Consider the following 24,119-nt stretch of genomic DNA (forward strand, 5'->3'; position numbering starts at 1 on the left):
CCCAGGAGTGATCCTTGTACATAGTGATGATATACAGAATGCTAATTCAGGAAGTAGGGGGTTAGGGGACTATGCCTTGGGCAATACCTTAAGCTGTTTCAAGCTATTGCAGGGTATAGGATAGAGACAAAGACAAATATAAAGGGGCTTAATGGTGGACTTCAAATCAGGTTGCATGTGATTTGGGTTTACGTGTAACAATGTCAGATAAACAAAGAAAGAAATACTTAACAGAACTTGGAAAATGTGAATAAGGTTAAAAAAATATATATATATACACACATATGTATATACATTATATATATACATATACACATACACATGTGTGTGTGTTTTAAAACATTATCCCATCTCAGACACTTAATAGTTATGAGACTTTATGACCCTGTGCAAATCACTTACCCTTAGTTTCCTCATTTGTAAAATGTGACTGTTGGACCAGATGCCCTCTGAGGTCTCTTCCAGCTCTTTATCTAAGTTTCTCTTTTGACCAGCAGCCCTGAGGGTCTTCCCCTCCCAGTTGGATTTTTTTTTTTTAATTAAAGAGGCCATCCCTTGATTCACTTCTTAAAGAGGCCTATTCACTGAATGGGTGTTACATTACTCAAAGTGAGAAGTTGAATTTTCCTTAGCCTAAAAAAGGGCCAGGATCTCTCACTGCATCCTGAATCATTTCCAGTCATCTTGATGAATATCTGGTCACTGAACCCAGATGGCTCTGGAAGACAAAGTGAGGCTGGTGTCTTTGCACAGTCAGTCTTCCCTCACTTAAATCAAAGTCAACTGCAATTCATGTCATCATCTCCCTGATGTCATGGTCTCCTTTGAAAATGAAGGACAAAACACAACAGCAACAATCTAACTACTTATATTCCTATACACAAATGAAATGAATTCTCTCAGAAGACAGTGCCTCCTCCTCACCTTCTTCCCCTCATTGGAGCCCTTCAAGCAGAGTCTGGATGACATTTGTAGGAAGTATTAAAGTGAGAATTCCTGCTCTGGTTCTAATCAGTCAACACACATTTATTAAGTGCTTACTATGAACCAGACACTATATGAAATGTTGGGGAGATAGAGAAAGGAAAACCAAACCAAACCCAAGAATACTACTTTAAGGAGCTCACGTTTCAATAGGACAATTGATGGGGGAGACTTTATGCAAATAGCCACGTATCTCAGATCTATAAGGTGTAAATGAAAGGTAAGTTCAGAGGAAAAAGGACCAGGAGACAAGGAAAGGCTTCTTGCAGAAGGTGGGACTGAAAGAAACCGGGGAAGGCAGCAGGCAGAGATGAGCAAGGAGAACTTTCTGAGCCTTCAGTGGACAGTTGGTGTAAAGGCATAAGGTAGAGAGATTGAGTTTTATGTCCAAGGAACAAAAAAAAGGCCAGTGTCCCTGGATCCTATGATCCGGTACACGGAGAAAAGCAAAGAGTAAAAAGGCTGGAAAGGTAGAAAGGGCCCAGTCTGTGAGAGGCTTTAAAAGTCAGATGGTTGGTTAGATTGGAGGCCCCTCTCAACTCTGAGGTGCATGGTGATTCCGTGATACAGTCTGCATGTTTGTTAGGGGAGGATGGGTATTAGTCAGAGTAACAGCTGAATGTGTAATAAGAAAGGGAGGTGAAGCCCACATATAAAAGCTGAGGCTTAGTAATGGGGTGCACACACTGATTCAGGTTTCAGCATCATTTCCTCGGCTTTTAAACAAAAACTGACTTTGCAAGTGGGCATTGAGTTGCAAAGGACAAAGTAGCCTCAGATGACATTTGGTCTAAGGCAGACGGGGTTTGAATGTGGGTGCGTGGTTCATTTTCATCTGGATTAATGATGTCATCCCTTGAAGCAGGTTTATCTTATTATTTCCTTTCTAGGTTGCTCCCAGCTGCTAGTGCAAATCTACCTTGTTCTCTGTCTCTCTCTCTCTGTGTCTCTGTCTCTCTCTATGTCTCTCTGTCTATGTCTCTGTCTCTCTTTCTCTCCCACTCCCTCTCTCTCTCTCTCCCTCTCTCCCACTCTCTCTCTCTGTCTCTCTCTGTCTCTCTCTCTCTGTCTCTCTCTCTCTCTGCCTCTCTGTCTCTGTTTCTGTCTCTCTCTTCTCCGTCTCTCCATATATATGAGTACATATACAAATGTACTCATGTATACATAAATCTGCCAAGACCATATATACATATATTATATGTGTATATATATACACTTGCATATATATGTATATTTACTGACTATATATAATGTATATATGAGTGCATATGTACCAAGACTATACATACATATTATTTGTATATTATATGTACTAAGGCTGTATGTGAGTACATGTATATATATACATATGTGTATATTTATCTATATCTATAGATCTACACATCTGCATATAGATATATAGCAGCCAGGTGGTGCAGTGTATAGAGTGCTGGACCTGGAGTCAGGAAGACTCATCTTCCTGAGTTCAAATCTAGCCTCAGACACTTCCTAGCTGTGTGACCCTGGGCAAGTCACTTAACCTTGTTTGCCTCAGTTTCCTCATCTGTAAAATGAGCTGGAAAAGGAAACGACAAACCACTCCAGTATCTTTGCCAAGAAAACCCCACTTGGGGGGGCTGGGGCAGCTAGGTGGCTCAGTGAATAGAGCACTGGCCCTGGAGTCAGGAGGACCTGAGTTCAAATTCAACTTCAGACACAACACAAAAACTAGACATGTGACCTTGGGCAAGTCACTTAACCCCAATTGCCCTACCTTCCCCTCTCCAAACAGATAAAAAAAACAAACAAAAACGAAAACCCCACATGGGGTCATGGAGTTGGACATGACTGAAATAACTCAACAATGACAACATACACACACATAATTATGCATGTGTGTGTATAATATACATAATATAGTCTTTACTGATATGAGTACATTCTCTCTGCTGTTTGAGTGTGAGCTCCTTATGGGCAGGCATTTGTTTCACCTTTGTCTTTGCAGCCCCTCCAACTAATAGATTGTGCCTAGCACATTGTTCATGCTTAATAAATGCTTGTGGATTAGTTGATTGACATTCCAGTGTATTTGTAGGGAAAGTGCTCTGGAATGGGGTGAGGAGACCAGGGTTGTACTCTCAACTTCACTCCTAACTTTCTGTAGACATTTCAAAGCCTCTCTAAATCTTCTCCCATTGTCCCCTCCTTTGTTCTTGTCTTTGAGGATGAGCAAGATGAATTTTAAGGCCCAGAAATATGTCCAGACTTCCCCAGGCTTTAAAAACAAAGAACTTTACTTGACCCTGCCATCTCCTTAAGCTGTCATATGGCATTTCTCCTCTTTTCATTGCCCAACTCCTAGAAAGAGTCGCCTTTACTTGATGCTTCTATTTCCTCACCACCCACTTACTTTTCATCCTTTGTCATATGACCTTCAGTCTCACCACTCTACCAAAAGTCAACTCTTAAAGGTTACCAATGATCTAGCTGCTAAAGCTTGGGCATTTTCTCGGTTCTCATCCTCCTTAAATTTCTATAACATTTGACTACATCCTCCTCCTGGACACCCTCTCCATCTCTACTCTTCTTGGAGTCTGTGACAACCTTTTCCCTGGTTCTCCTCCAAACTCTTATCACCTCTCCTTAGTTCCCTTTTGTTGTATCTGTATTTCATCCTTTATGCATGGCCCACCAGGGCAATTTTCCTCTTCATTCTCTATACTAGTCTTTTTGGTTGATGTCATGGCTTCCTATGGGTTTGATTATCATCTTTAATGCACAACTTAAAAATTCTTATACGCAGCCCTAATAGCTCTCTTGAACTCTAGTCCCGAATCACCGACTGTCTGCTAGACAATTCTCTTTGAATGACCCATTAGCATTTCAAACCCAACATGTGCAAATCAGAACTCAAGTAGCATGTCACCCTTTCTCCCTCCACATTTGCCTATTCAACAAACTCCATATGATTGTAATAGAAGACTGCTGTGTTCTACCATGATGATCTTGGTGATTGCAGAAAAACACGGATAGATTTGCATGAAATAATGAAGAGTGAAATGAGCAGATCCAGGAGAACTTTCTATATGGTAAGAGCAATAATTTTTTTTTTTGCCTTTTGGAGGGCAATTGAGGTTAAGTAACTTGCCCAAAGTTACATGGCTAGTTTTTTTGTGTGGGTGTTAAGTGTCTGAGGCCGGAACTGAACCTGGGTCCTCCCGACTCCAGGGCTGGTGCTTTACTCACTGTACCACCTAGCCGCTCTGAAATAATTTTTTTAAGAACAACTTTGAGAAATTAAGTCATTTTGATGATTATAAATACCCAAATTAGCTATAAAGGATGAAGGAAGATGCTATCTGCATCCAGAGAAAGAACTGATAAATAGAAGTATGTTTAAAATGATTACACACACTCACTCACACACACATACACCCCACACACATTTGTTTCTAATGGTAGTCATCTCTATGTTGGGGTAGGGTGGGGTGATAAAAAAAGAAATTTACATTATAACTTTATTATATATTTAAAAGGAATATCAAGTTGTATGTAATAGATTTGCAGTTTCATGTGCAATCATCTTTTTAAAAATTATACTATGTTATGGAAATGCTTATTTTATTCCATAAATTAAAAATAAAATTAATTAATTAATTAAGAAATAAAAGATTCCAATGGTTCCCTATCACTTCCTAGATCAAATTTAAAATTCTCTGATATTAAAAGTCATTTCACAGTCTGAAAAGGGGTGCCTCACAAGTTATACTGTTAAGGATGCCATTCCTAATCAGTCAGGTTATTAACCAGAGAGTTATTCTAGACTCTTCCCTTTTTCTCATTTTTCATGTCCAATCAAATGATAAGTCCTGTCAATTCTCCTTCTACAACATCCCTGATATCTTCTTTTTTTTGTAAATAAAAAAATTTTAATAGTATGTTTATTAAAGAAAAAATACTTTTTATCTTTGAAGAAAATTTTGCATTTTGCTACTGATTTGGTACTAGAAACTGGAAATCATAGACATCTTTAAGGGGGTAGAACAGGAATTCTCAACTGTATTTTCCTATGGCTACCAGTTTGCATTTGAATTAGTCATGGGTAAAAATCAAGACTTTCCTTTGAAGAGTTTGCTCTCCATTTAAAAAATAAGTTATTTATTTTTAGTTTTCAACATTCACTATCATAGGTTTTAAATTTTCTTCCCCTCTTTCCCCCCTCTTCATATGTTCTTTCTATTTGTGCAATCCATCACCCATCACAGAATTAAAGAATTCTGGCATCGAAAGTCTTCAGTAGCCACATTGATTCCAATTAAAGTCAAGAAGGATCTCCACTATAATATTCCTGAGAGGTGGTCATCTGTTGTATGCCTGAAGACTTTCAAAGAAGGAAAGCCCACTCTCTCCCAAGGCAACCCATTATACTTTTTGAGAATTCAGATTCTTAGGAAAGTTTTTCTTGATATCAAGTCTAAATCTGCCTTCCATTAATTTTTCCTGTTTCTAGCCTCTGGATCTAAGCATGATTCATTACCCTTCAAATTCTTCAAAACACCTATCATATATATTTCATCTGAGTCTACTCTAGAGTAAACAGCCCCACTTCCTTCAACTGAAAGAGGCCATTCTTTGCCTCATTTTTTAAACCCTTAATCACTGCATGGGTGCTGCCTCAGTCAAACTGAGATCTATTAAAGACCTGAGCTTGAACAGGCCAAGGACCCCCACTGTATCCTGGGCCATCTCCAGTCCTCCTGATCCATATCTGGCCACTGGGCCCAGATGGTTCTGGGTGAGAAAATGAGACTGGTGACTTTGCTCAGCCCTCCCTCTCTTAAATTCAATTCACTTGCATGTCATGGCATCACCTCCCTGATCTTCTGGTCCTCTTCAAGAATGAAGGACGAGCAGCAATAATATGATATGGACTCATGAGCCTTTGCCGTCCTTGCTGGCTATTTTCCTCTAGAAGTTCTTCATCTTGGCCCCACATAAATGTACCTAGGACTAAGCACAATACTTGGAATGTGGTTTAATTTAGAGTATGTAGTTCAGTCATTTTTCAGTTGTGTTCCACTCTTCATGACCTTATTTAGGGTTTTCTTGGCAAAGATACTGGAGTGGTTTGCCATTTTCTTTTCCAGTTCAATTTACAGATGAAGAACCGAGGTGAACAGGATTAAGTGACCCACCCAGAGTCACACAGCTAGTAAGTATTTGAGCCCAGATTTGAACTCAAGAAGATGAGTCTTCCTGATTCCAAAACTAGTGCTCTATCCAGTGTGCCACATAGCTACTCCGACGAACATATAGGACGGTTACTTCCCTATTCCTAGAAACTATATTTCTCTGAATACAGTCCAAGATTGCTTTCACTTTTTGAGCTTCTAGTTATAATACTGACAGACTTTGGGTTTACCTTAAAACTACCAGAATTGTTATTTTAAGCTGTTAACTGATAATTGCCTCTTCTGTTTTGTATTTGTAAAAGTGATTGTGTTTTGGTACCAACTGCATGATTTTATATGTATTTCTTTTTGGTTTCATCTTATTATAATCAGTCACTGTTCTTGCTTATCAAGACCTTTATGTACTCTTTTATTCATTGTGTAAGTTTTCCCTACTAACTTTTTGTCATTACCAACTTTGATCAAGATGCCTTCTCTGCTTTTATCTAATCATTGAAAAAAAAAAGTTAAATAGCACAGAACCAAGTATAGATTACCAGGGCATTCCTCTGGAGACTTTCTGTCAAGTTGACTTGAACCATGAATCTCTGAGTCTAGCCATTCAACTAATTCCAAATCATTTAATTGTATTATTTTTTGAGTCTATATCTTTTTATCTCCACGTAAGAATTGTATTACATATTTTGCTAAATTCTAGTAAATTCTTTATACAGCATCCTTCTGAACTACTAGTCAAAAGACTGACAAACTGCAGTTCATGGACCAAATCCAACCTGTTGCCTATTTTTTCATGGCTAGTGAGCTAAGAATGTTTTTTTCATCATTCGTTACATTTTAAAATACAATAAAACTTTATTTTAAAATGTAAGAACCATTTTTAGCTCAAGTGTAACAGGTCTGTACTTGTCCAATAAGCCTGTAAAAAAAATGAGGTTTTCTGATGCAATAATTTTTTTTGTGATGTTGGTCATTATTAATCATTGCTACCTTCTCAAGATTTCCATTATCAGTCTCTTTCGTTATCTATTCTAGAATTTTCCTAGGAATTCAGGTTCACCAGATCATAGTTTATACACCACGCTCTTTTCCTTTTTTTGAAAATGAGACTGTACTTGCTCTTGTCCAGGCCTTTGGTACCTCCCCCATTCTTTACTTCTTTTCTATACCACTGGCAGTGGCAAACATATCTATCAGCTCTTTCAACCCTTGGGAATATAGTTCATCTTGGCCAGGTGACCTAAGTTCATCTAGGGTGACTAGTTGCTCTCTTATATCCCATTACATATCCTGCACATCCCTCTCTTTTAGCCATTTTTATTATTTCAAGTGCAAAGCTAATTCCCTTTGGCAGAGAAGAAAAAGCAAAATAATAAATGAATAGTTCTGCCTTCTTTCTGTTGTCAGTTATCATTATCCCACCCACCCTAAGCAATGGTCCTGTCTCTTGAGTTGTCCTTCCCTGTCTTTGCCTTTCCTGTCTTTTCTTTGCCTTTCCTATCCTTTTTTTGCCTTTCCTATCTTTCCTTCCTTCCTTCCTTCCTTCCTTCCTTCCTTCCTTCCTTCCTTCCTTCCTTCCTTCCTTCCTTCCTTCCTTCCTTCCTTTCTCTTTCTTTCTTTCTTTCTTTCTTTCTTTCTTTCTTTCTTTCTTTCTTTCTTTCTTTCTTTCTTTCTCTCTCTCTCTCTCTTTCTTTCTTTCTTTCCTTCTTTCTCTCTTTCTTTCTTTCTCTCTCTTTCTTTCTTTCTCTCTTTCTCTCTTTCTTTCTCTCTTTCTCTCTCTCTTTCTCTTCCTTTCTTTCTTTCTTTCTTTCTTTCTTTCTTTCTTTCTTTCTTTCTTTCCTGCATTAGGCATATTAATGGCGTTCAGAAAGGACTGAAGGACAGAAAAGTGGAGGTAAGGAGACCTGGAGACTGACTATTGGAATAATACAAGTGAATGATAATGAGGACCTGAATTAGTAGGGGTGGAAAAGAGAGCAGAGGCAGAATTGATAGGACCGGAGGAATTGATGAGAGATTGGAGTGGTAAGTAAAAAGTGGAAGGGAAGTAAGAAAAAGAAGTCAGTAGTGACCGAAGGTTTCAAATTCCTTTTGCTCTTTGCTGTTGCTGTATGAAACTGTTGCCTGTGTGTAGCGTGACAAGCGGTTAAGGCGATAAGTGACAGTTTCTGAGGTTTCCTTTTCATCTCTGGCTCTCATTTCAGGCTCCCAGCTCTGAGGCGATGCTATGTTAAGCTAGGATGTTCCCAGGAAGAGCATAGTAAGTGTCTCTTATGGTTCTCTGGGAGCAGACAGCAGACAAGGAAGTAGAAGTGAAACTAGGAAGTTTCAACTATGGATGCACTAAGCCTGCATTTCCATTAGTGATTTCAGCTGGTGCCATGTTGTTCCATCTCTTCATTTTTGTCCTTCTGTTGTGGTCAACTGGTAAGTAGATGATTTAAATGGTTCTCCATGAGAAGGGCAGTGTGGCTAGGGTGTGGCAGAGGCAGACGGGATCCTCAGCAAGTGTGAGTGCTATTTTAAAAAGCTCTGTAAGTTGGTTTGCAGAGGGAGGCTTTGTTCTGCCTACTCTCTTTGTATCCTGTGTGTGGACATCTAGTAGTTTAGCTAAAACACGGGACACTTTAAGAGAGATGCCTTAGTCATTTTCCTAGGTGTTGATTTTTTCCTTTTCTAGTTTTTATTTTCGTAGCCCCTTTCCTCTGGAGATATTACAAGCTTTTATTATGACAGATTGTTGTTGTTCAGTGGTTTAGTGGTGTCTAACTCAATGTGACCCTATGTCCAAGGAGTTTTCTTGGCAAAGACACTGGAGTGATTTGCCATTTTATTTTCCTGGGTATACCCTTTTTTTAGATGAGGAACTGAGGCCAATAGGGGTTAAGTGACTTGCCCAGGGTCACACAGCTACTAAGTGTCTGAGGATGGATTTGAATTCAGATCTTCCTGACTCTAGACCTGGTACTCTATCCTCTACATCACCTAGCTTCCCCTAGGCAGATAGCCAAACTCAAAACAGGATGAGTGATTTAATCACTTCAGTGAACCACTTGAAGAATTATGTTTCTCTCACATGCTTTTCTTTAATAAAAATTGCCTACCCCTATCCTTTCCTTTGCCTTAGATTCTTTTTTTTTCCTTTTTCAATTTGTACCTGCAGAGTCTTCAGTAAGTACCTACACAGGAGTGGTGGGTCAAACTGTCCTTTTACCATGTTCCTATAAAGTTAATCCAGGAAATGAAGTTGTGCCCATATGCTGGGGTCGAGGGATCTGCCCTGTTCTTCAATGTAAAGAAGAATTTCTCAGGACTGATGGACAGACAGTGACATTTCAGAAGATAAAGAGATACCAGTTAAAGGGCAATCTTGTTCAAGGGAATGTGTCCCTAACAATTGAGAATGTGGGAGAAGCAGACAGTGGGACTTATTGCTGTAGGATACAATTTACAGGTCCATTTAATGACCAAAAAACATCCTTGGAGTTAGTGGTCAAACCAGGTAAGTGTCTTTTTTTTTTTTCCTCCTTTATGAAATTCTTATGGGAAAACCAAAGGGCATATAAGAAGAGACTTTCAGAAATTCACAGCCTCATGAAGCATTGAAGATGGAAGGAATCTTAGAGGACATCTGATTCCATTACTATCTATATGAGAGCCCATGCAAGTCACATTTAACAAGCAGTCTCTTGAAGTCTTCCCGCGGTGGTGGGGCATCACCCCCTGAAGCAATTTGTTCCACTTACCAATAACTCTTTAATATTTAGGAAAGTATTTTTTCCCTTTTATTGACCTTAAATTTACTTTTTTTTTTTTTTTGCAACTAAACATCGTGGTCATTATCAACAAGCATTTATTAAGCTCCTACTGCTGGCATTGTGCTAAGCATTTGGAATTCAAAGAAAGGCAAAAATACAGTCCCTGCCCTTAAGGAGTTTGCATTTAATGGGAGGAGACAACATGCAAACAACCATGTGTATGGAAGATACATACATTACAAATGGGAGAAATGTCACTAGCAGTGTGTGTGTGTGGAGTGAAGACATAAGGAGGGATGGGAAGGGGACCAGGAAAGACAAGGGTGAGCCAACTTGAACATGCCCAGGAGAGTCAATTGTTAAATTTTTCATGTGAGCATTTATACCACAGAAATCAGTAGGCCCTACAAATCAGGGATTGATTTATTGGTTTATTGATTATTTAGACTTTTGTATATAGAAAAATGCTAATAATGCAGATTAAATTAAAAAATGTGTTGGTCATACATTTTTCCTCCCACTGCTGAGGCCATTCTTAGACATATTACAGTACAATCCTATTAAAAAGCCCTCTGGGGGCAGCTAGGTGGCACAGTGAATAGAGCCCCAGCCCTGGAGTCAGGAGGACCTGAGTTCAAATATGGCCTCAGACACTTAACACAAAAACTAGCCATGTGACTTTGGGCAACTCACTTAACCCCAGTTGCCTTCCAAAACGCAAAGAAAAAAAAAAAAGAAGCCCTCTGGCATGCAGAGGTAGAATTGCTGCTGAGACACCAGTCAGAACCTTCCCTCCAAACTCTATACTTTCCTTGAACTGTGAGTTTTAGTGGTCACCGACCTTCAAGGAGCTAAGGGAGAATGTTCTTGATCAGTATGAGATCAGGTTAGACCCTGGCTAAGCATTTGAGACAAAGATGAACATGAGAATTACCCCCATGAGAGTAGGTCATGTTTCAGTTACATTTAAAAGTAGTAGACTGAACAAGTCATGGCATATGATTGTGATGGAATACTATTGTGCTATAAGAAATGATGAGCTCAATGATCTTAGAAAAATATAGAAAGAATTCCACGAAATAATGAAGAATGAAATAAGCAGAACCAAGAGAACACTGTATAAAGTTAACAGTAGTATTGTTTTAAGAATGATTTTGAATGAATTAAATCATTTTGACTTTTATAAACACCCAAATTAACTATAAAGGACATATGACAAAAAATGCTATCTGCATCTAGAGAAAAAACTGATAAATAGAAGTATGTATAGAATTATTTTACATATATAGGTATATGTATATATCTATATCTCTTTGTGTTTAATGGTAGCCATCTCTACAGTGGGGATGGGGAGGGAAGAAAAAAAAGAAATTTATGTGATAACTTCATTATATTATTAAAAGGAATAGCAAGTTGTATTTACTAGATTTGCAGTTTCATAGGCAATCACTTTTTAAAAAATTATGTTGTTATGGAAAAGCTTGTTTTATTCCATAAATTAAAATTTAAAAAAGCAGTAGGATAATAAAGGAACCAACCAATAAATTGTCAGTGATGAAGACTAGAAACTAAATTTCATTAGCTGAAAGCTCTAATTGAATTGTGTTTATTCCACAAGTAAAATTCCAGAAAATTTTTGATAGAATTAGATGCACCTCTTTTTACCTAATCCTCTCCCACCATGACCCTCTCCCTCATTTCCTGTGCCTATATCTCTGTATCCCTTTTTTTCAAATTTTTATTTTAGACTCAAATGCCAGAACACAAATATAGAAGAGAAGTGAAACAAAAATATATCATAAACTTAAATAATGGAACTTAAATACAAAGTTAGAGAAAAAAAAGTATGTTGTGTGCATTGCAGAACATGAGAGGATTCAAAATATGTAACAACAGATTTTATTTCGAGAAAGGCTATTGATAAATAGTACTCATTGTGTTGAGAATTGTCCATCTTTTCTTTGCTTCCTTGTGACCTCTGCATCCTTTAATGCTGTCAATTATCATCTTCTTGATACTCTCTTCTCTCTAGGTTTTCCTGACATTGCTCTCTCCTAATTCTTTTATCTATCTGCTTCTTCTCTCTCTCCTTTGCTCCATCTTCATTTAGGTCATGCCTGCAAATCATAAGGATGCCCCAAAGCTCATCCCGGACACTTTTTCTACACCATTTTTTTTGGTGATCTCTCTGCTTTCATGGAGTCAATGACCATCTCTACAGTAATGATTTTAAAATCTAGCTCCTAGTTTTTTGCTTCAACAAAAAGAGCTGCTGTAAATATTTTTACATGTGAGTCCTTTTCTTCTTTCTTTGATGTCTTTTGGTATAGGTCTAATACTGGTTTTGCTGGATCTAATGTAGCCATAATCTGGTAACTTTGGGGACATGTTTCTAAATTGCTTTCCAGAATGACTGTACCAATTCACAGCTCCACCAATGGTGCATTAAGATGCCTATTTTCTTTTAACCCTTCCAATTTTTGTCATTTCCCCTTTTTTTGTCACCTTCACCAATCTGAAGGGGTAAGAATGTGAACCTCAGGGTTGCTTTAATCTTTATTTCCCTATTTATTCAGGGTTTGGAGCAATTTTCCATATGACTGTTGATAACTTCAACTTCCTCCTTTCAAAACTTCCTTTTCATGTCCTTTGTTTATTTTTATTAGTTGGGGGATGGCTTTTATTCCTATAAATTTGAATCAGTTCCTTATGTATCTTGGAAATGAAGTATACAGTTTAGGGAAAGTACATCTGGAAGAAGAATTTGGGCTGCTATCTGATCTTAGAGTGTTTCGTATGGGAGAGAGAAGGGATGGTGGAGAGAGCAGAGGTAATGCATCTTTCTGCCAAATGTGAGATGAAAAGTAAGGCAGCACTTGATGTGAGAAGGGATTGACCTAGTAACAAGAATGAATCCAAGCCAGTTTCCTCACATTCCCAATTATAGGAGGAATACTTCTGGTAACACTTCAGGCGACAACAATTCCTTATTTATGAAGTAAGGAATTTTCCATTCTATTCTGAAGTGATGGAGGAATGGGGTGATGGGGAGTGGGGAAGAATTTAAGGTCTAGAAGGAATTTTCAGTAAGATCTGCTATATCCTGAGCACTCAGCTGAGTCAGAGACCAAATCCCATAGGGTCTTCAGGTTTAGAGTATGAAAGGGTCTTAGAGATCAACTAATCTAACACTCCCTTTTACGTAGGAGAAATGGGACATAAAGAGAAGTCAATTTACTTGCCTGAGGTCATAGAATCAAAGATTTAGAATTGGAAGGGACTTTAGAGGCTGAGCCTAGCACTATCATTTTTTAGATAAGGAAACTGAGGCTCACAGAGCTTAAGTAACTTGCCCAGGGTCACATACCTAGTAAATGTCTGAAGCAGAATTTTTACGCAGGTCTTCCTGATTCCAAGTTCAGCCCCCTAACCATTACACCAAGTTGTCTCCCACTTAGGCATTAAGTACCGTGTTTCCCTGATAATAAGACACTGTCTTATTATTTTTTTTGGAAAGAAAAACACCAGAGGGCTTATTTTCAGGGGAGGGCTTATGTTGACCTGCCTCAGCTCTCCTCTCCGGCACTGCTCTCAATGGCGCCAGCAAGCAAATCACTGGGGAAGAACAGGGTGACGCGCTCACTGCTGCAGCTCTGATTGGATGCAGCTCAGAGCGGGGGGACGGTGCATACAGAGGGTACCGTAATGTAGTGTGTAGCGCAGGGGATCACCTTCACTACAGTAGCAATCTCAATAGGGCTTATTTTCGGGATAGGTCTTATTATCGGGGAAACACGGTAGCAAAAGTGGCAGCTAGGTTGCCCAGTGGATAGAATGCTGCCAAATCTGGAGTCAGGAGGACCTGAGTTCAAATCTAGTCTTGGATGCTTAACTAGCTATGTGATCCTGTTTGCCTCAGTCCCTCATCTGTAAAACGAGCTGGAGAAGGCAAGTCAATCCAGTATCTTTACCAAGAAAAGCCCAAATGGGGTCATGAACAGTTGGACATGACTGAAATGACTCAACAAGAAGAAGAAGTAGTAGAGGACTTTATTGCCATCTCCTTCAAGATGAACTTTCCCTTTCTGGGGACTGAATCTTTGTTTTTTTTTCATTCATTCATTCATTCATTTATCTATGTATTTATTTTTGCTATGGTTGGTTCCCACTATTCTTTAAGGAAATATATATCTATATGTATATGTATTGATATATGTGCATATATGTGTGTGTGTGTATATGTATATATATATTTGCCACTTTAAAGTTTATAGAATGCTTTTGCAGCCATTATATCATGTGATCCTCTCTGCAAACCTGTGAGATAGACAGAGATGATATATATATATTTTTTTCAGATTTGTGGATAAGCAAAGAAAACTGAGCTGGAAACAACTAACTTATTTAAGGTCACCTGACTAATAAGTGGCAAGGTAAAACCTGGCATCATAGAATGTTAGAAGTGATCTGGGACTTAGTAGAGATGGGACACCTTTAGTGGAATATAATCCAAGCCTCTCATTTCATTGTTGAGGAAATTCGAGTCAAGAGAAGTTAAGTAACTCGTCCATAGTTACATAGGTAGTGATTGTTGAGATTTAAGGTTTAGTAGTGCTCAGGACCCCAAAATATCAATATGCCAGGTCCTGTCACATGAATTCAACTCAAATCTCTCTCAACCAAAATAAAGCAAAGTTTATTATATTCGCCATAATGGGTAGACTTTTTTTTTTTTTTTGCCTTTTGGAGGGGGAAGGCAAGGCAACTGGGGTTAAGGGACTTGCCCAAGGTCATATGGCTAGTTTTGTGTTAAGTGTCTGAGGCTGGATTTGAACTTAGGTCCTTCTGACTCCAGGGTCAGTGCTCTATTTATTTTGCCACCTAGCCTACCCATTGGGTAGACTCTTAAGGAACCCAAGTATTTGTGATGCTTTTATTGGACAAGCAGGCCAAAATAATTTGACACAGAGTGAGTCTGCACTAGATTATTCTCTCTGCACCTTCATGGAGGCAAGATCGGTCTTATATACAGAAAGTTTGTGGGAGGATTTAGGGCTGGTCTAGAGGAGGAGTTTGGGAGGGTCTTGAGGAGGACTCTAAGGAGGATCTTGAGGATTAAGGGTGGGAAGTAGCTGAAGGTTACCTGGGGATGACAGACAATGGAGGACTGGGCTAGTTTAAGGGTAACAGATTTGGGTATAGATTTCTCTCAGCCAAAGAAAAGTAAAGTTTATTAGAAGTTCGCTTGCATCAGACACAGAGTAAGCCTCTGCTAGGTCACTCTATGGTGCTCTCACAATCATGAGGACAGATGTCTTATATACAGAAGGTTGTGGGAGGAATCTAGGGGTGGTCTAGAGGAGGAGTTTGGGGAGGCTCTTCAGGAGGAGTTAATGAGGTCAATTAAGGGTGGGAAGTTGCTCAGGCCACCCGAGACCACAATGGTGGGCTAGGCCAGTTCAAGGATGGATTGACACTTTGATAGGATGGGAAGTCTAGTAACAGAGGTTTGGGCTCAGCCACTAAGTAAGGCTTATGGTCTCAGGCAAATGCCTCATCAAGTGGGAATATTCATGGGTGCCTGGAGCTAGCTTGAACTAGAGTCATCTGTTAAATGATCAAGTGTGAGCATTTATACTTCAGAATCTGGCAAAGACTACAAATCAAAGAATGATTTATCTCTTTGATGATTGCCTGGACTTACGAAAGAGATGGAGAAAATGTTGATAATGGAAATTAAAATTTTAAGTGTGTCAAGCATACTTAAAAAACAACAACAGAGAGCCAGTTGTTAAATACTTACCAATATAACACTAATAGTAAGTGGGAGGGCAATTAGGTGGCAAAATGTATAGATTACAGAGTTAGGAAGGACTGAATTCAAATCTAGCCTCAGACACTTACTAGCTTTGTGACCCTGGGTAAGTCACTTCAATCCTGCTTGCCTCAGTTTCCTTATCTGTAAAATGAGCCAAGGAAGGAAATGTCAAACAAGACCAGTATTTTTACCAAGAAAATCCCAAGGATAGTGTTGGTGTACTGTAGTCCACGGGGGCATGAAGGGTCTGACACAACTGAACAACAATAAAAGTAAGTGTCCAGAGCCAGTATTTGAACCCAGGGATTTGAACCCATTTGACTTCAGATCCTATACCCTTCTGTACCATACCACCTCCCTTAGAGATCATCTAGTGGAACCTCATTCTGTAGATGAGAAAAGTGAGTCAACAAACCCACTGGGTTATGTATGCAGGATGTTTGACATTTATAAAGTATTATTCAGCAGTCACATCGAGCATCTGGCACACACCTTTCCCTTGTTTGCATCTTTCAGAAAATGTCAGGGGTAGAGAACTTCATCTAATCTACCCAACTTCTTTTTACAGATGAAGAAACTTAAAGCCCAGGGACCATTTATGTGACTTGTTCTAGTTAATGGCTGAGTTAGGAGTAAGATTTCAGGATTGCAGGATTTTAGAGTTGGAAGGCACCTTAGAGGCCATTTAGACTAAACCACTAATTTTGTAGTTGGGGTAAATAAGTTCACTCCCAGGGAAGTAAAGCTATTTGTCTCAAGTCACACAAACCATTGTTCTTTCCATTATATCATACTGGGTTTCATGTAACTCTTGAGTTGCAAGGTACTCTAAATGTATGTGAAGAGAACTAAATACAGTTATCCTTTCCACATCAAGTGGGTGGGGATGGGGGGGGCAGGTTAGGAGTACCACCCATGCCATCTGGAAAATCTGCATAACATTTTTGGCCCCCCCTTCAAACCAGAGAAGAAGTCTGATTTTTTTTTCTGTTTTTCTTATGGGATGTTTACAGTACCTTATTATAAAATTTGGGTTGATATTATATAATACCATATATATATATATATATATATATTTTTTTTTTGCATTTCTAAGTTTCTAAACTTTTTCATGTCATCTGCTGACCTTGTATCATCTGTGGCTTCTGCAAAACTCCCCCCAAATTCCCATTTAATTTTTATGCCAACCCGCAATATATTGAAACCTCGATGGGGAAAGCCAAGATGGGAAGGGATAACTGTAAATCATGCATGATATTTGGTGAACTCTCATGTTCCTTGGGGCAGCTAAGTGTCTCAGTGGATAGAGTACCCCTCTTGGAATCAGGAAAAATAATTTTCCTCAGTTGAAATGTGGCCCAAGACACTTGCTAGCTATGTGACTCTGGGCAAGTCACTTCCCCCTATTTGCCTCAGTTTCCTCATCTGTAAAAAGAGCTTGATGTCTAGGGTGAGAGTTGTGAGAGTTGGTTCAGATTTTTGAAAGAATTCAATCAGACCTTCTATTTAGCCAGAGGGAGCTTTATTAACACAAGAGCATGCCGGCCTGAGACTTAGCTAGGAACTAAACAAAGGCCATGATATAGGAAAAGGACCAGACTTATATAGCCAGAAAGTTACATAGCCTGCAGGATGATGATGTAATTTTAGGGTTTCTAAAGAGGGTTGGAGATTTAGGGACTGGATAAGTACAAACAAGGTGAGGAAGGTGGTTGCTTGCAAGATAAGGACAAATTGTCAGGAAACAAGATGGGGAAGATGAATGACACAGGATGGGGAACACAGGATAAGGCGGACAAAAGCAATTCTTTTGGTACAGGTTGCATGGTATTTCAAGCTAAGGGGAAAAGGGCATTAAGGCATCTTGAAGTTACTGGATGGGCTAAGAATGAGTCTCAAACTCCCTCGGGGGCCTGGGAAAGTAACCTTTATTGTTAACCCTTAGGGCACCTTTGTATCCACATCATTGAGACGGAAATTGAAAGCCTCTCCAGTATCTTTGCCAAGAAAACCCCAAATGGAATCATGAAGAGTCAGACATGACTGATAAGCAGCAAAAATGTTCCTTTGAGCTCTAAATTCTATTTTCTTATAATCCTGTATGAATCACTCATGTCACTACTATGTGTAATTATTTTATGTATCATGATACAATGAGGGAATAAGTGGGCCTGGGCTTGAATCTTGGCTCTTCCATTTACTATCTCAATAATGTTGGGAAAGACATAACACTCAGGCCTCAGTTTCCTCATCCATATAATGAAGTGTTTAGATGGGATGACCTGTAAGGTCCCTTAAGGTTAATGAACTTACTGGGGGAGAGGACATAATTTGATCAATGGCATGTGAGACTGTGCAATAGCAGACAAATTCAGACTGAATTATGTTGTACACAAAATGATTTGGTGCAAGAAAAATAAGCAATCACAGAACAATAAACATTGGTTATAAAGAAGATGTCAATTTTAGAATATAGACTTCTTCCCTCCAGAGTAAGAAATTCTCAGATTCCTGTTGATTTAACAATACCATCTTGTGTTTTTCTTACTTTAAATTCCTTTTACAATAACAAGATAACTGAAGTTTGTTTAGATTTGAGATAAGCCTAAGATAACCCCCTCCTGGGCAGTTGGGGAAATACAGTTCCATTCAGCAGAGATGTTTAGGCTCCCTAAGGATTAAAGGCATACTTGGCTAAATCTGCATTTAAAGGGGGAGCTCAAACCACTTTATAAACATGAGAGACCTTTGAATTTTGTAGGAGGAGACCCAAGGAGTGTCTGAGCCTGGGATTCTAGGCCATCAGTCCTCATTTCCTCACTGCTGATTGCTTAATTTCCAATCCTGTTGTCTTGAGGCTCTAAAGATGAATGAAGAGGGATTTCCTGAAGAGCTGGGTTTCGAATTCAGTTTTTAAATGAAATAACATTTAGTTGGCAGATAAACCACATTTATTCAATTGGATAAGCATTTATCAAAGGCAAATTTTATGCAAGGTACCGTGGTAGGTGCTGGTGATACAAAGAAGAAATTAAACAGCCCTGTCCTTAAGGAGCCTACATTCTATTGTATGAAAGTAAATACCAACCATGTAGAGTGATTTCAAATGAGGGCACAAGTCTAATGTGAATTCAATATAGTTCATTAGCATTAAAACAGAGGGTCCAGAAGGCACAAAAGAAGGTCAAGAAAGAATGATAGGGATGTAGGAAGGATAGGTCCGTCATGAATGGCTGTTAGGGAATAGGTGATCAGGGCAGCTAGGTGGCGCCATAGTGCATGGAGGGCTGGACCTGGAGTCAGGAAGGCTCATTTTCCTGAGTTCAAATCTGACCTCAAACATTAGCTGTGTGACCCTGGGCAAGTCACTTAACCCTGTTTACCTCAGTTGCTTCACTTGTAAAATGAGTTGGAAAAGGAAATGGCAAACCACTCCAGTATCTTTGTTAAGAAAACCCCAAATGGGGTCACCAAGAGTCAGACACAACTGAAATGACTGAACGTCGAATACAGTGCAACAACCTGACAGTGAATGTGCCACCCAGCTGCCCATATTTGACATGCACCCTGAGACAATGTTTGTGTTTCTCACCTACTATGCAGTAGATTTTCTTTCAAGTGAAAAACAGTGGTCACCTAAAGGTTAAATTTATAATGATGAAATACATTGCCTTAACCTTCAGGAGGTCAGGCTTAGCAGACACGATCAAGCAGTGTTCCTGTCTGCCTGGCTTAATATTACTGAGTCCATGTCAATCAATAAACCCTTATTAAGCATCTAATATATACCAGGTACTGTGGATTAAGCACTGGAAATCCAAAGGAAGGCAAAAGATAGTCTCTGCTCTCAAGGAAGTTACAGTCAAATGGTTGAGATTCTGTTATAACATGATATATACAGGATAAAATGCACAGAGATTCAGAGATACAACACAAGAATTAAGGAGGATGAGAAAAGGCTTTCTATAGAATGTAGACTTTTAGCTGGGACTTGAAGGAATCCAGGGAAACCAGGAGGTGGAGATGAGGAACGAAAGCACTCTATTCCAGTGAAAACCCTGGCCGTCAAGAGAAATGAAATTTTGTCTGAGCAACACCAAAAAGGCTGATGTCTGACCCAAGGATTCATTGTGGGTGTAAGAAGTAAGAAGATTGGAAAGGTAGAGGGGGAGAAGCAGCATGGATACCATGGCTTTGGATACCAAACTGGAGGCCATAGGGAACCATTGGAGATTATGGGATCCCAACAAAAATCCTACCATCTATGGGAAGCCTTCCCCAACTCCTGTTAATTCTAATGCTTTCTCTCTGTTAATTATTTCTTATTTATCCTGTATAGTGCTTACTTTGTATACATTTATTTGCATGTTGTCTCCCCCAGTAGATTGTAAGCCCCTTGAGGCAGGGACTATATTTTGCCTTTTTTTTGCCCTTTTTTTTTGTAGCCCCGGTGCTTAGCACAATGCCTGACACATAGTAGGCACTTAATAATTGTTGATTAATTGACAGGAGTAGGGCAATGACATCGTTAGAATTATACTTTAGGAAGATCTCTGGCAGCTGAGTGGAGGATGGATTGGAGTAGGGAGACATGAGGCAGCAGACCCACCAGTAGCTACTGTAGTCATCCAAGCCTGAGGTGATGAGGGCTTGTGGTGCAGTGTCAGAGCAAAGAAGGGAGTGTATTTGAGTGATATGTAAAGATAAAATTGATGGGCCTTGGCAACATGCTGGATATTGGGAGGTGAGAGTGAAGAGTCAAAGGTGATACCAAGGTGTGGTATATTGTAATTAACATCTGATGGGAAACTTCTTTTGCATATGCTAAATAAATGCATGATGATAAAAAAGCAAATACTCAGCTAATAAAAGAAGAATGGGGAAGCTAGGTGACTACTCAGTGAATAGAGCATTGGACCTGGAGTCAGTAAACCCTGAGTTCAAACCCGACCTCAGACACTTAATAGCTGTATGACCCTGGGCAACTCACTTAACCTCTGTGTGCCTTAATCCACTGGAGAAGTAAATGGCAAACCTCTCCAGTATCTTTGCCAAGAAAACCTCATGAACGGTATTGGCATGCTGTCATCTATAGGTTCACAAAGTGTTGGACATAACTGAACAAAAGCAATAGAAGAAGTATGTCTAAAGAATTTTGATTTTGAGATCAGAGGTTCTGAGTTCTAATCTCAGGTCTGTTGCTCAACTACAGACACTTTACCTGTTTAGGCCTCACTTTCTTTACTAAAATAAGAATAGGATAGGTGGGAGACCCGGGACAGCCCAGAAAATAGAGAACTGGAAAGTTAGGAGTTAGGAAGACCTGGGCTCAAGTCCTATTTCTGACTCATACCAGTTATCTAACTCGAAGCAAGTCACTTAACCTTTGTGTGCCTCAGGATTTGTCTCCTAAATCATAGATGGGTAGGTAGAGGAATTTCCTATATTATTTGGTAAAATCACAGATTATCCTTGTGTTTTTTGTCATTTTAACTTATCTTTCTCTTCCTTTTTTTTTCAGCTGAGACAACCACCTTCAGACTTCAAACACAACAGACTTCAAGAAATACCTGGTCTAATAACCCAACAGTAAGAGCTTGTTCTCATTTGTGAACTGATGTTGATGATTAATAAATGCTTATTGACTGACTGACAAGTCATCTAGCTTTCAAAAGTAAAATGAACTACCCCAGGAGGTAGTGAGTTCCATTTTCTTGGAAGTGTTTAAGCAAAGACTGGTTGGTCACTTACTTAGTATGTTGTTAGAGGAGATTCCTATTCAGGTAGGGAAGCTGGCCTCTGAGGTCCTTCCAAACTCAGGGTGTCTGTGATTCCCTGGGACTAAGTGAATGTTTAGGTTTTCTTTGGCCACCCCTTTTCATTTCAGAGTGTAGTGGTACATGAACTTCCTAGTTCCATATACTTTGGCAGGACTAAGGACTCTGACTGTCTTCTGGCCTGCCCATTACTCTTTCCCTTCTGAAAACTCATCTGAACAATTGTGGAGTAAGATGGTGGCACACTACTTAGAGGTATCTTAAATAAATTGTTTATTTAAGTAAGAAACAAAGGATAGATATTTTCATTCTCTAAATACTAATATTTGAAAAACCTGTTAACCATTTTTTTCTCCCACCTGTATTTAATCTTTAGGGGAGAGGTAAAGTACAGAACAAGCTAAGTGGTATAGTGGACAGAATGCCGGGTCTGGAGTCAGGAAGAGCTGAGTTCAAATCCTACCCTAGATATCTACTAACTGTGTGACCTTGGACAAGCCATTTAACCTCTGTCTTTTTCAATTTCCTCAACTATAAAATAAGATAACAATTGCACCTATTTCATAGTTTCATTCCCACATTTCATTGTGGGAATCAAGTGGAATATCTGTAAAGCGACTAACACAGTGCCTGGAATGTAGTAGGTGCTTAATAAATGCTGGTTCTCTTCCCCTCTTCCCTTCCTCCAGCTTCCTTATATTCCAGATGAGGAAACAGATTGAGACCTAGGGAGGGGAAGTGATTTGCACAAGATTGGGGGGGGGGCAAATGGGCAGGAAATCATTTCCAGCATAGAGGATTAGGGGATCCATAACAGAGGAAGGGGGTATTTCACCTAGACCTTCAAGGAGAAATATGTCAATAGATAGAAACAGGGGGCAACAGGGATGAGGGAAGGAGAGTATGTACAAACACACAGGGGCAAGAAAGGTCAGGACAAGCTCATGAAACAGCAAGTGCTTCTTTTTAGATGAAGTACAACCATGCGCAAGTAATATAAAAAATGAAGCTGGAAAAGCAGTTTGGAGCCAGATTATATTATGAATGTATTGAGTGTCAGGCCGATTGGTTTGTGTTTTGCCTGTTAGGCAATGAGAAAACATGGAACATTTTAAAGTAGGGAGGTGATATAGTCATTAGCTCATTCTGGTCATTAGTAGATAATATGATCATTAAACATTAGGACAATTGTTTCGGCATTGATACAAAGAGTGGATCACAGATTCCATAGACTAGAGACAGGGACATTATTTAGGAGGCTATTACTATAATACAAGGAGAAAAAATTAGGTCTTAAACTAGGGTGGTGGTAATGGAAATGGAAAGAAGGGACCAATGTGAAAGAGATTTTGGAGGTAGTCCTAAAGATAGGACTTTAAAATAGATTAAATATGAAGCAAGGAAGAGAGAAGAGTCAAAGTATTGAGTCTGTAAAGATGAGTTGAGAGGCTCAAATGAGATAGTATTGGGCTTTGCATACCCTGGGTAACTGGGACAACGGTGGTTCCATCAACAAGATATTCTTTGTTTCCAATTTATCTATTTCTCCTTTAATTTTTAATACTTCATCTTTTGTGCTTGTTTTAGGTTTATTTGAATGTATATTTATATATTTAAATATACATTTTTTTTTAAATTGTTAATGACGGGGAGGGGAAAAGGGAGGAGAAATCCTTCCTGGAAATAAAAAAAAAATAGCACTAATGCATAATTAGCATTAATAAATCATTATTAACCAACTAAATTAATATGATTAAATTAGTGCAATTAATAAATTATATAATAATCTATAACAATGTATAATTTAAAAATGTATATTCAGATAATTAATCTTTTTTTTTAAATTTTGCTAATGTATGTTTTTAGGTATATGATTTTGCCACTAAGGATAACTTTAGCTGCATCACTGAAATTTTGGTATGTTATTTCATCATTGTAATTTTCTTTCACATAATTATCAGTTGTTCCTATGATATTTTCTTTTACCCATTCATTAGTTCAGATTTCATAGAAGTCAATTTGAGTCTGTGTCTTTTGTTTATGGTATCTGAACCAATGCTTGTTTTTGTTGTACTGTGTCTATAAAGGATGTATTTACTATTTCTGCCTCTTTACATTTTTTTGAAGTATCTCTGTGCCCTAACATATGACCAATTTTTTGTAAGTTCCATGTGGTGCTAAGAATTATATATATTCTCTTGTAGTTCCATTTAAAAAATGCCATAAGTCTTTTAGCTCTATTTTCTCTAGCAATTTGTTCAGTTTCATATTTTCTCTTGTTTATCTTTCTATTAAACTTATCCAAAACTGAAAGGAGGATATTGAAGTTTCGTGCCAATATTGTGTTACTGCCTATGTATTCTTCTAGCTTAGTTAGTATTTCCTTTATGAATTCTGATTCTATGGCATTTGGAGCATATGCATTTATTACTGATATTTGTTGTGTATGATTCTTTTCAGCATAATGCAGTTTCTTTGATTCTTTTTATTTTTTTAATTTTAATTTTTTTTTGCTTTGCCAGATACCATGATTGCAAGTCCTGCAATTTGCAAAATTGCAAAATTTGCATAAAAATGCAAAAAATAAATTGCATTTACTTGATGAATTATAGTT

At 38.6% G+C, this 24,119-nt stretch overlaps 1 protein-coding gene across 7 annotated transcripts in view; it reads left to right on the forward strand.

Moving 5' to 3' along the window:
• HAVCR2 (hepatitis A virus cellular receptor 2) overlaps positions 1–24,119 on the forward strand; it is a 53,251-nt gene that overhangs the window by 11,891 nt on the left and 17,241 nt on the right. For 4 of the 7 annotated variants that reach the window (XM_069102497.1, XM_069102501.1, XM_069102503.1 and 1 more), the window contains exons 2-5: positions 8,357–8,579; positions 9,316–9,654; positions 21,250–21,317; positions 23,372–23,422. In XM_069102497.1, coding sequence (XP_068958598.1) covers positions 8,426–8,579; positions 9,316–9,654; positions 21,250–21,317; positions 23,372–23,422 — 612 coding nt within the window. In that variant the 5' untranslated portion in view covers positions 8,357–8,425. Of the gene's footprint in view, positions 1–1,089; positions 1,205–3,982; positions 4,053–8,356; positions 8,580–9,315; positions 9,655–21,249; positions 21,318–23,371; positions 23,423–24,119 lie in introns of those variants that run through there. The other 3 variants (XM_069102498.1, XM_069102499.1, XM_069102500.1) reach the window with 3 other exon arrangements.

Source organism: Petaurus breviceps, unplaced genomic scaffold (genome assembly GCF_028583685.1).
Source record: "Petaurus breviceps papuanus isolate PSGF00001 unplaced genomic scaffold, PetGlider_PUasm1.0 551, whole genome shotgun sequence".
NCBI classification, from domain to species: Eukaryota; Metazoa; Chordata; class Mammalia; order Diprotodontia; family Petauridae; genus Petaurus; species Petaurus breviceps.